General features: G+C 51.2%; 1 protein-coding gene across 2 annotated transcripts in view; it reads right to left on the reverse strand.

Annotated features, from left to right (window-relative positions):
* Nucleotides 1-10,215: 10,215 nt before the first annotated feature.
* The window catches only part of TMEM241 (transmembrane protein 241), a 119,558-nt gene continuing 116,505 nt past the window's right edge, over nt 10,216-13,268 (reverse strand). For both annotated transcript variants that reach the window (XM_070452744.1, XM_070452741.1), the window contains one exon: nt 10,216-10,607. In XM_070452744.1, coding sequence (XP_070308845.1) covers nt 10,478-10,607 — 130 coding nt within the window. In that variant the 3' untranslated portion in view covers nt 10,216-10,477. The remainder of the gene's footprint in view (nt 10,608-13,268) is intronic.

Consider the following 13,268-nt stretch of genomic DNA (forward strand, 5'->3'; position numbering starts at 1 on the left):
TGAGGTGGGGTCTTCTCCCCACACTCCCCCTGGTGGCCGCCATTCCTTCTGTGCAGCTGGGACAATGAATCTGGAGCCCCAAAGTGCAGACCGCCACCATCTCGGGTGTGAGCAGCCTTCATAGCTGACGTGAGACAGAGTTCTGGGCTCTGGGGGACTGTGGGCTTTTGTGGAAATGTGCTTCTGCAACAGGTGAGCTAAGAGGCTTTGAAAAGTAAGCAGAAGAGGGAACTTCCCGACTTCCCGGGTGGTCCAGTGGCTAAAACTCCATGCTTCCAATGGAGGGGGCACAGGTTTGATCCCTGAGCAGGAAGTAGGATCTCACATGCAGTGTGGCACAGCCAAAAAAAAAAAAAAAGGTAAGCTGACAACCACAGTGAGGGTAACATGTGTGTGTCTGTGTGTTAGTTGCTCAGTTGTTTCCACCTCTTTGCGACCCGATGGACTGTAGCTTACCAGGATCCTCTGTCCATGGAATTCACCAGGTAAGGATACTGGAGTGGGGAGCCATTCCCATCTCCAGGGGATCTTCCCAACCCAGGGATTAAAACTGGGTCTCCTGCAGTAACATGACCAGGGCCAAAAAAATTTAAGAATTAAGGGGGCTCCCTCAGTGGTCCAATGGTTAAGACGACTTTCCAATGCAGGTAGTACGGGTTCCATCCCGAGTTGGGGAGCTAGGATCCCACGTGCCTTGTGGCCAATAAACCAAAACAAAAACAGAAACAATATTGTGAGAAATTCAATAAAGACTTTAAAAATGGCCCACATAAAAAACAATCAAGAAAAGTAAGAAGATCACAGTGAGGGTAATATGGTCCGGGTGAGTGTCTGCCAGTGTTCAATCCATCAGCTTCTCATTGTGCACATGTGTGTGGTTTTTCCACAAGGTGGTACAATTAACACAAATTCTCTTTGCCCCTCTGCTCCACGTGTTCCTTGGCTGCTGTCACTCCGGTCAGTGTGTGGCTAGGAAATACACATTTGTTTTGCTCTGAGGCGCAGCAAGTTCACCTCGGCAGGCCATCAGCTGGCGGCGAGACCCACTTCACAAGGTAGAGCCAAGGAATGGCTTAGGGGTTATGAGCTGTTGGAGACAATTCGTGCCTCAGCCCCCAAGCGTCACGTACAGCACTTGGGCCCTCATCAGAGGTGCAGAGAGGCCCTTTCACGGTCATTGACTGTTACTCTAGACCACAGGGATCATGAGAGCAGGAGCAGTATCTGCGGCCATATCCCTACACACCTAGCAGAGCACCAGGCATGTGCAATTTGCCACGTAAACATTGGTTGAGTCAAACCATCATGAAAGAGTCACCCTCCGGGCAGGTTGTTCTCAGCATGTGATGATGCTTGACACGTGCTTGCTCAATTGTGTCCAACTCATTGCGACCCCAAGGACTGTAGCCCCCCCACCCCAGGCTCCTCTGTCCATGAAATTCTCCAGGCCGGAATACTGGAGTAGGTAGCTGTTCCCTTATCCAGGGGATCTTCCCAACCCAGGGAAGGAACCTGGGTCTCCTGCATTGCAGACAGATTCTTTACTGTCTGAACCACCAGGGAAGCCCATTAGGAAGAGGCAGGAGCAGTTTTCTAGGGGAGACAGTAGGCAAGAGAGATTTTTCTGGGAAGAGCAGCAGCCAGAAACAGGGGGGCCCAGATCAGAAAGGATGACTTGCAGCAGCAGCAGCCAGTTGGAAGTCCAGAATGGGCAACCCTGGGAGAGGAAAGCAGAGAAGCAAAGGAGACTCTGGGGCCAGCAAGCCAGGGGACCTCCAGCCAGCCACTGGAGGGTGCCGGCCTGCTAGGGGGCCTTAATACCTCCCATCAGAGGGGTTCGGGAGGATCAAATGAGATGCTACAAAAAACACCTGTAGGTGCTCCATAAATGGCCATCATCAATTTTATAACTGAACTGAGTTAGCAAAAAATAAAAAGTCCTGCTCTATAGGGGAAGCTATTGGAGCACAGATATGACATCTAGGGCCAGAGAAGGAAGGTACACCGACTCATTTGGGTCCCCGGGGTAGGTGACCTGGCGTCTCCATGGAGGGCACAGCTGTGTGGCTGCACCCTGCCCAGATGCCCAGCTGAGGAGGTGCTGGGAGGCTGGGATTCAGCCGTAGCTTCACTCACCAAATTGTGTCCAAGGCACAAGTGTGGAGGAAGGGACACCTCTCTGACTGTTGTGCTCAGGCAGCTGGGTAAAGGCAGGTCTGCTCCTGACCCTTCAGAGGAGCTGGGGGTGGGAGGGCAGCGGGCAGAGGGTGGGGGTGGAGGGATCAACCAGAGGCCCTGTGAGTCCAATGAGACGAGCCCCATCCCATGGGGCAGCTGGCTGCTGGAGCCCTGGGGTGCAGCTGGGTTACATGGTTGCTCGGAGGACCAGGAGGCCATGCTATCTACGGTCAGGGGTGTAGAGCGTGGATGAGCTCCCTAGAAATCCAGGGGAAATGGAACAGCTCTGAGCAAGGTGAATGGGGGGGGCTGGGGCTGCAGACCAGAGACTCAGTAAGGAGCCACCTGCCTCGGCCACCAGCCAGGGGAGAAGAGGGTGGTGGTGGAGGCCAGAGCAAGGTGGATGTGAAGGAGTGTGGCCGGGTGCAGGGCCCAGCTCTGGAACATCTTTACCTGGTGGAGGCCGGGCAGGTGGTCACCTCTTGGAAGGGGGTCAGTTACCTCTTGGAAGGAGTTTGGAGAAGCCCAGTGACACCTGGGAGTCCTGTTTCACCCTGACTTTCAGACACTCTCCTAGCACCTCCCCCTTCCTGCACAAGGTCACTTTCCTAAAGGCTAAAGAGGGAAAAATAAAGAAGACATGAAGCCAGCACTTTACCCCCTGAGACTGAGGTGGGGGCATGGATATTGTCAAGGAAGGGCCTTCTGCTCACTGAACCCCCGAAGCAAAGCCTGCACTGCGCTTGGCCACTGGGTCACTTTCACGCGGCGTTCCAGGCTCACTTACCAGCTTGGCCTGAGTCAGACCAGCCAGGCCCTGGGCTGTGGAGCTTGGAGTAAGAGGCAAGGGCTGAGACCTCCTGCTCTTGCCCACGATAGAACCTAGCCATGAGTTCAGATCTCAGGAGACTCGGAGAGATGACAAGAAAGTGTCTTTTGCAACAATGCACCACGTGCTGATTCCATTTCCTGCTCCCAGCCTGTCTGTTTCGTTCCAGCCGGAAGTGTCCTCCTGATTCCCTTGGCATTTCACTCACTGACTCTCCCCCACTCACCCCCAGGGAGTCGCTCCTTTCTTGTCTCCACTGCTGGTCAGACACTGGTGCTGACTGCCCTTTGGGGAGTCAAGATCTGGGAGAGGTGGCAGATGGGCGCTGGGTGCCTTGCTGCTTCTTTAAACCCAAATTATCCCCAAGCACTGACCTCCGGTACTGGATGGGGAGATAATGAGGCCTCTGTGGCATCCAGGCTTGATTCAGTGAGTCCTGCTTCCCAAGGCAGGTTGCAGGAATGAGTAGGAGGGGAGGAAGGGGTATCAGCAGGCAGAGAAGAGTTTTTTTGTTTGTTTCTTGTTTTTTTTGTTTTTTTTTGAGAAGTGGAGTCCTGAATAGGAGGAAGGAGCTAGGGCAGAAGTTTGAGGCTGAGAACCAAACCTTCTACCCGCACTCAGCCTGGACAGAGGGAAGTGAAACTACACCTTACTGCCTGAAGTCACAAGTCACAAGATGGGGCCCTTCCACTGTCTGTCTTGGCATTTCTTTACTCTTAGGGGACTGTCCTCCCAAGCAAAGTGTTTCCTACGGAAACCTCCCCCGCAAGACAGCTGTTTTGTGAAAAGCATCACCCATTTGTCCCTAAAGATTTTTCAGTCCCCTCACCTTGCCATCTCCACCCAGCCTGGACTGTGGGATTCTGATCCAACATTGTTGTTCAGTCGCTCAGTCATGTCCGGCTCTTTGAACTGATCCATCATAACCTGATTTCACTACCCACCTGAGATACCCTTATCAAACCAAACTTGAATTCTTGGCAAGCTCTGACCTTGTCTTCCTGGCTTTGAACTCCAGGCATTGTTGTTCTCCCCTCCCGACCAGGGCAGAGGCTGTCTCATCAGTGGGTGTGTTGGTGACACCTGGGGAGCGTGCTGGTGACAGTGGGTTAAAAAAGAAGTCAGGTTCAGCACATTTTTGTTCTCCTTTTCTGTTGTTGTGTTGAAAGACTTGAGGGTGTTTAAAGCCAGTTGTCAGGGAAAGTTTAAATAACCAAGAGAGGGCAGCTTGGCTTCCTGGGCTGGAAACAAAATGAGCAGCGGGGAGGGACTTCTCCACAGGGAAAAGCAGGGGTGAGGCGAGCTCAGGGGAGCAGGTTTGTCCGGAAGAGACTGGGAAGGTGACAGTTCTCATCCGAGAGCTTCCGCTTTCCCTTTAAGTAAGAGGTGGGTGTTGTGTTAAGTCTCTCAGGCATGTCCAACTCTTTGCGACCCCATGGTCTGTAGCCTGCCAGACTCCTCTGTCCATGGGATTCTCCAGGCAAGAATACTGGATACTGGAGTGGGCTGCCATTTCCTTCTTCAGGACATCTTCCCGACCCAGGGATTGAACCCGGGTCTCCTGCATTTGTGGGCAGATTCTTTACCATCTGAGCCACCAGGGAAGTCCAAAAGAGTGAAAGTGTTTGCAAAAGTTGGAACATGAATCAGCCTGAGCAACCATGGTTTCCATGGTGCAGACAGCCATCTGAGATTGGTGCTTGTGAACGTGCAGAGAATATAATCCACCCTGTTCTATGACTTCCTGAAGGAATGAATGAATGAATGAAGGTTTCTAGGTAACTGCCTGCTCCACACTCACTTGGATATGTGAGTGCTAAGAGATTTTAAAGTCACTTTATCTCGTTGTCACACTCCATTTACTCGGACACCCTGCACAGAACTCCAACCATTAGGGAAAGTCCCAGGTGATGATAAGGTTCAATAGTAACATTTAGGGCTTATGATATGCTGGGTGTTTTTCTAAGCCTCAAACATTCACAGATGGTCTATACATGGTACACGTACATACACATACATACATATGTGGTGAATGTATGTTTACACATACTTATCATACACGCACATATAACTTTTTCCCATTTAAGTATTTCCACAAATCTATGAGGAGACTCGTTTACCCCTCCAATTTTAAAGAACTAGGACTCCATGGGGCTCCTCCACTCCTGCCCGGAACCCCCTGCCCAACAGAGGCAGCTGTGCACTCCCCTAACCAAGGGGGCTGGAGGAAAGGCAGGTAGAGAATTCTCAATATTGAAGAATCAGCTTCAGAATGAAAGTGAAGAAAGAAAATAAATTCCGTGTCTGAGGACAAAGCGGATTTACTGTCTGGTCTCCCACTGGGGGCAAAGTTGATGGAAGGCCACTGAAGAGTCCCCGGGGCGGGGTTGGGAGGGGGTCACGCAACAACAAGCTGCCAGCCCTTCCTCTCCCCCGTTCTTCCCTCCCCCCGCACCCCGTCAGGAAAGCACAGGCCCTCAAGGCTCCCCACCTCAAGGGCCACCGCAGCCACTGCCCACAGGCCTCGGGGGACTGTCCCCAGTGTGCTGAATGGCCAGAGCAGTGCTGTCCCCTCTAGGAAGTTGGGGAAAAATCCCTCTCTCCCTCTCAGGGTCACCTTTGATCCCACTGTTCACAGCCCCCAGGGTCTTCTAGAACACATTTTTTATTAATAGCTGGAGTAAACCTCTCACCTCAGGCCTTAAAAACGTAAGTCCCTGAGGCAGTTGTGCATGAGTGTCGGTGTGTGAGCAAGTGTGTGTGTTTGTATGTGTGTTAGGATGAGGGAGGAGAAGCAGAGGATGGAAACTTGGCAACATTTTGCATCTTCCCCAGCATCTCCTTGACTTCACCCACTTGGACAGACAAGGTGCCTACAGGCCTCAGTTTCCATCAGGTTGTTCCAGTCCCACCGGGCTGGTCTGATTCCAACTCACCTCAAGTCAGGGCTTCTGCTACTGAACCTCAACTTACTCGTTGAGCTTTTGACCTCACGGTGGGCCCCTTGGAGCTGCTCGAGGAATGTGGACCCTACTCTCTGGGGGTTGCTGGGGCAAACTTGAGGCTCATGGCGCCCTCTATGCTCCCCATCCACCTGGAGCAAGAGCAGCCAGGGCTGCAGGGGCATGGGTGAGAACAGCTGGACTCAAAGGCAGAGAGGAAAACGCAGGGCGGGGTGTCCTCCCAGCCCTGCTCAGCGTGACCAGGAAGAGGGACTTGTTTGTTTTGTTTGGGGATTTGATGGGAACAGGGACACCCCAAGGCCAAAGTCATGCAACCCAACTCTTGCAGGCCAAAGGAAGGGGGATGGGTATTAAAGAAAGTGCAAGAACTTGCTTGGTGGTCCAGTGGCTAAGACTCTGCAATCGCAATGCCAGGCTCCCATGTCAGGATCCCTGGTCAGGGAACTAGATCCCACATGCTGTAACATGTGGCTGATTCATGTTGATGTATGGCACAAACCAGCACAATATTGTGAATCAATTAATCCCTGTATTAAACATTTTAAAAAAGAATAAAGTGCTGGGGAGATGCAAAAGGACAAATACATGATTCCACTCACATGAAACACCTAGAATAGGCAAGTCCAAAGACACAGAAGGTTGCACAAAGGTTACAGAGGGGGTTGCTGGGAGCTAGGAAACAGGGAAGGAATAGAGGGAATGGGGAGTTATTATCTAATGGGTACTGAATTTCTACTTGAGGTAATAAAAAAAATTCTGGAAATGGACATCAGTGATGATTGTACAATCCCATTCAGTTCAGTTCAGTCACTCGCTCAGTCATGTCTGACTCTCTGCAACCCCATGGACTACAGTACGCCAGGCTTCCCTGTCTATCACCAACTCCTGGAGCTTGCTCAAACTCACGTCCATCGAATCAGTGATCCAGCCATCTCATCCTCTGTCACCCCCTTCTCCTCCTGCCTTCAATCTTTTCCAGCATCAGGATCTTTTCCAAAGAGTCAGCTCTTCACATCAGATGGCCAAAGTACTGGAGCTTCAGCTTCTGCACCAGGCCTTTCAATGAATATTTAGGATTGATTTCTTTTAGGATATACTGGTTTGATCTCCTTGAAGCCCAAGGGACTCTCAAGAGTCCTCTCCACAGTTCAAAAGCATCAATTCTTTGGCACTCAGCTTTCATTAGGGTCCAACTCTCACATCCATACATGACTACTGGGAAAATCCATAGCTTTGACTAGATGGGCCTTTGTCGGCAAAGTAATGTCTCTGCTTTACAATATGCTATCTAGATTGGTCATAGCTTTTCTTCCAAGGAGCAAGCATCTTTTAATTTCATGGCTGCACTCACCACCTGCAGTGATTTTTGGAGCCCAAGAAAATAAAGTCTGTCACTGTTTCCATTGTTTCCCCAACTATTTGCCATGAAATGATGGGACCGGATGCCATGATCTTAATTTTTTGAACACTGTGAATGTACCTAACTGTACACTTACAAATGGTTAAAATGATAGATTTTATCTTATGTATCTTTTACCATGTTCAGCCAAAATAGAAAAGAAGAAAGGGCTGAGGAGGTGAGAGAAGCTGTGTGGAGAACAGTAGGTCCAGGCGGAGGGAGGGGCAGACTGGGAGGAGAGCATTCAAGAGATGACACCAACCTGAGGCTCTGCTGCTAATAATGCAGACTTCTTCGCCTGCTATCAACAACTCAGTCCCAGTGCCTTCACTTGAAGGGATCTGAAATATAGAGCTTGATTGCTTCCCAGCTGGCACATCCCAGGAGAGCAGCCATAGCGCAAGCCGGTCCCTTCCTGCCCGAGGCGCCTCCCTCCCTCCCTTCTCTATTGTTGCCCCCAGTGGCTGCAATACCCATGCAGTCAGCTGCAGCTCTATTCCCTCCTTTCTGGGAACGGTGGCCAAAAACACAGGTTTGCCCCCTCACTAATTGCCACGGGAGCCATAACACCCTGCAGGATCCACGGTGCTCAGGGCAGAGGCTCTTTTTAAAGGTCCTTCTGCTCTGCTTTTCTTCTCTGTGAAAGTGTTAGTCATTCAATCATGTCCAACTCTTTGCAACCTCATGGACTGTAGCCTGCCAGGCTCCTCTTCTGTCCATGGAATTCTCCAAGCAAGAATACTGGAATGGATTGCCATTTCCTTCTCCAGGGGATCTTCCTAATCCCAGGGATCAAACCAAATTTTCCTGCATTACAGGCAGATTCTTTACCATCTGAGCCATATTGCTGCAAATCAATTCACTGTAAATCATTGTGGAGTGAACTATGGGACATTTACTCTTTCTCAAGAGCCTCGGGGTCCAGCTGATCTTGACCTGGTTTGTTAATGTCACTGCAGTTACCTGAGGGTGGGTGGTCTAGAATGGCCTCAGCTGGGAGGACTTACTTCTGTTCCACATAGTCTCTCATTCTCCAACAGGTTGTCCGGACTAATTCTCACAGTGGAAGTAGTCAATGAAAATATGCATCAGGGAGAGTTAAACAGGCAAGAAAACTTAATTTAAGACTATTGCAATATGAGTCAAGACAACTTGAGATAACAGGAGATAAAGACTGAATGCAACTCAGTACACAATGGAAGCAGCTGGGGATTTACAGCCAATGGGCAGGGCAAGGGAGTCAGTGGATGGAAAAATACCAAGAGAAAACTGGGTCAGGTACCAAGTGGAGGGAGGGGGCATTCTTGCTAAACTGGCTTGGCAGGATTCTTGCTGAACTGGTCAAGAAGAGGGTTCAGAGGGGAAGTCCAAGAATACAAGTGGAAGTGTCCAAGACTTCTAGTAAGGCATTAATTCAAAATGCGCAGGGTCACTTTCACTGCATTTATCATCCAGAGCAAGTCACAAGGCTCACTCAGATCTGAGCAGTGGGGAATTGGCTCCATCACATTGCAAATGGCCTGGGCTCTTGGAAAAGTGAGATGCTGGGGTCATCTTTCCTCCTCTCTTCACGGAAGACCCTCTTGGTCCTTGTCCTCTGTCACCTGTGGGCATGAATCTGTTCTGTAGGAAGTGAACCCTCAAATGGCCATGTTGGTGTTCTCCTTCCTGCCGGGAGAGAGCACTCTACTTAAAGAACTCGTGATAAGTAGGCAACACACACAAGTAAAATGACGAGTTTGACTCTACTGTACCTTCAAGACCTCCGGAGAGAGGAGGACAAGTTTGGGGAGCTGAAAGCTTTTGAAAGTGGAGCCACCAGCTGGACAGTGATGACCACTCGGCCTCTACCCTGCCCAGCTTCACCACAAATGGGAGACCCCGGCCCTTTATTCCCTAGAGGACAGCCAATAGCAGGCTGTGATGCGAAACAGACTTTACTGAAGGCCTGAGAACCATAAAGGGCATTGACTAAAAAATGAACCTTAGATGTGGCCACCGGGCTCTGCAAGAGTGTGGACCACCTCTTTCCTGCCGCCTCTCTGGAGCTCCCTCGCCCACCTGCAGATGCCTGGTCAGCCTTCTTCCCACCCTCAGCTTTTCTCCATGTTCAGGAGACCTGCCCCACCCCTCCAGGCAGATGCATAGCTACCAGGGAGGGCAGCTTTGATAGAAGGACAGGAACTACTCACAAACCTGGATTCTAACACAAAAGGCCACCTACTGCATAATTCCTGTACATACAGAATCTCCAGAAGAGGTAGATCTGTAGAGCTAGAAAGTGGATTACCTGGGTCAGCAGGAGTGGGGGAGGGAGGAAGGAGTGACTATGGGTACAGTGTTTCTTTTGGGGCTGATGGAAATGTTCTAAAATTAGACAGTGGTGGAACTTCCCTGCTGGTCCAGTGGCTAAGACACTATGCTCCCAGTGCAGGGGGCTCAGGTAAAATCCCTAATCAGGGAACTAGATCCCACATGCTGCAACTAAGACCCACTGCAGCCACGTAAATAAACCAGTCGCTGTTTTTATTCCTGCTGTCTCTTTGTGGCCCCACGGACTGTAGCCCGCCAAGCTCCTCTGTCCATGGGAGTTTTCCTAAGCAAGAACGCTGGAGTGGGCTGCCATTTCCTCCTCCAGGGGATCCAGGAGATTCCTGACCCAGGGATCAAACAAATAAATATTTTTAAAAATAAAAATAAAATTAGATAGTGGTGATGGTTGCAGAATTCTGTGCCTATACTAAAAACCACTGAACTGTACACTTTAAATGAGTAATTTAGGGAATGTCAATTATATCTCAATAAAGCTGTTACTTTTTTAAATTAAATAAATAGAATTTACAAAATTTTTACATTTTTAAAAATTTAAATTTTTAATAAAAACCTCAGTCTTAGGGTCTTCTTGGAGACTCGGGGCATCCCTGAGAACAGGGAGGGTGTATCTGCTGTAGTTTACAGTCACACAGAAGGTCACCAGAGCACTTCCGGCCAGGACAAGGGAGCTCCTGCCTCCAGGACAACTTACAGCTGCCCCCGTGGGAGGCTAACCACCCACGGCCTCACCTGGGTGAGGCCTGGCGCCTCACCTGCAGCAACAGAGATGGTAGGTCAGCTCTGCTGGAGGGCACGGAGCGTTCTGGAGACACCTGGAGATAGCAGAGACGAGCGGCCAGTGGGCATTCGATGGTATGTGATGAACGAAAAGAGGCGATCAACAAAGAATGGTCGACAGCACTTGCTGGGGTGGGGAGAGAACATGGACAGAACTTAAGGGTCTGTCCCCTACTGATAGCGCTTTTCAATAACAGCTCCCTTTAATCTGCCACGAAGATCCATGGACCCAGGGAACAGTGCCGGGACTGAATCCCCACGTCTCCAAGGTCTCCACTGCTCTCCCAGGGGCTCCCTCAGAGTGACAGGTGTGAAGACAAAATTGGGCACAGCGGCCTTGCATGCCCCAGCCCGAGGCCTCTTCACACAGTCATTGAAATAAATGACTCAGATACTCCTTTTGGCTCAGGCGGTTGTTTAAACGGGATTCCACCCTCCGAGGCCAAGGGAAGGGGAGCTGGGGGTGGAGCCGGGCACCGTTCCTTCAGACCTGGCCCAGTGTGTCCTGGATGGAACTGGATGAAGGCCTGTATGCCGATGTTTGCTTTGCCAAGGGCAAGCCACTATTGGTCAGACCACTGAAAAAAACCAGCTTGCAGTAGGAGCAAAGGCTCCCTCATTTCACCAGGAGCACAGGATGGCTGAGTCTCTGAAAGTCTCCAGAACACGGGGAGCTTCACGTAAGCTCCACTATGGGCTCGGCCTTCCCGTGGTCCACTACCCGAGTCAGAGGACCTGGGAGCTGCCGGAAAGACCGCCTGCATGGCCGACACCCCGGGGCACAGCACTCCCCTCGGCCCTGCAGAAGGGCCGCCCATGAGGGGGCTTGGCTCCTCTGGTTTGTTCAGACCCCGGTGGCTGAGGTGGGCAGAGCCCATAGACGACCTGTAACACGGGAGGGGCCAAGATAGAAGGGTCATGAAAGCCGGAATCTCGGTTCAGGAGCGGTGAGCAGGCTGTTTTCCTGCCCCGTCAGGCTCTCAGAGGTGTCATCTTTAAGTCCTGGGGTATGAAGAGCAGGCGATATAATGTGGGGGAGCACCTGTACCCCATCCAGAGCATCACGGAGCTCACAAACGTGACTTCCTAGCCAGGCCTTCAAAACACCCCGGCCTTGGCCCAACCCACCACCTGGCCTCTTGAGTCTTGATGCACTGGGGGTCACTCCCTGAGCGTGGCCAGACTTCCCAGGTCCATCTCTGCTCCCTCCAGCCCCTTGTCACCCTCAAGGGGAGGGCAGATAACATGGATGCTGAAAGGCAGGGCTGCGAGGTCACACAGGCCCCTCCAATCCCCTCGCCCTGATCCCCCACAGGGAGGCGACTTTCTCCTCTGAGAAAGGAGGCCAACAGCAGCTCCTCCACCAGCAGCTCCCTGTGAGGGTTAGGTGAGAGGCTGTAGGAGTGAAGACCTTTGGGCAACACTCTGCGAGGCCCACAGTGAGTTTCGATGCTGGGCTTCACAGCATGACGTCTCCTCCCATCCTTTCTTCGGGCTCATACCATGTGCGTCATGTCCTTGAAATTGACCACAAGACCCATCTTCAGGTCTGCACATCTCTCTCACACCAGCTGAGAGCAACTCCGAGGCAGCGCTGAGCCTTCCACGGCACCACTCTCTGCACAAGGCCCATCTGGTACCAGTGATCCGGCCTCCACTCAGACCAGTGGCGGACATTCCACTGTGGGGACAATCGACTATACCCTATGTCCCCCAAAGAGGTTCTCACTCCTTTGTTCTTAACCGGAGTCCAACAGAGGCCCAACAGATGGACTTCAGGGAAAATAAGTCCCCTGACTACATGCTTAATTGTGTGCGTGTGTCAGTGTGCATGCATATATGTGTGCGCATGTCTGTGTGTGCACACAGGTATGAGGTTGCACATTTTGGAAGAGATATCCTTTACTTTTCATCAGATTTTCAGAAGACTGTGCTTCCCATCTGGGCTTTATTTCTTCAAAGCACTTAAGTCTCTCTGAAATTTCATTATTTACTTCTTTCTTGTCTCTACCACTAGAAAGTAAGCTTCAAGGCACTCATCTTATTCACAGTTGTATCCACAAGCCCCAAAACAGAGTCCAGCACATAGTGGGTTCTTCGTAGCTTTTGAATGAATGAACGTGAGGTTCTTTGACCCAAAAGCACAGATCCTGCTCTGTAACGGGTATCTGGGCAAACCCTGGACAGTCAGCGGAGCCCCCTCCTCAAGGCAGCTCTGGGGTGGAGGGCACCTGGAGCAGACGCTGGTTATTCTGTAGCAAAAGTCCATTCAGGGGAGGGACTGAGAGTGCTCAGATTGGATCCACTTAAGAGGAGGAGAATGCAAGGCTCTCTATTCTGTGATGCATGAATGTGTGCATGCTAAGTAGCTTCAGTCCCGTCTGACTCTCGGCGAGCCCATGGATGTAGACTGCCAAGCTCCTCTGTCCGTGAGATTCTCTGGTCAAGAATGCTGGAGTGGGTTGCCATGTCCTTCTCCAGGGGATCTTCCTGACCCAGGGATCAAACCCACATCTCATGTCTCTGGCATTGGCAGGCCAGTTCTTTACCACTAGGGCCACCTGGGAAGCCCCTATTGTGCGAGGTTTCCCCAAAACTTAGTGGCTTGAAACAACTCTCTGTATCTCATGATTCTGTGGTCAGGCATTCATGCAGGCTCTGATGTTTCCACACCACGTGGCACTGACTGAGGTCATTTGATGGCATTCGGCTGGTAGATTGGCTGGGCCCAGAGGGTTCAGGGCAGCTCCCGTCACACGTCTGGGAGCCTGGTGGGGGACGGTTAGAA

The sequence above is a fragment of the Odocoileus virginianus genome, chromosome 22 (assembly GCF_023699985.2).
Source record: "Odocoileus virginianus isolate 20LAN1187 ecotype Illinois chromosome 22, Ovbor_1.2, whole genome shotgun sequence".
In the NCBI taxonomy this organism is placed as follows: domain Eukaryota; kingdom Metazoa; phylum Chordata; class Mammalia; order Artiodactyla; family Cervidae; genus Odocoileus; species Odocoileus virginianus.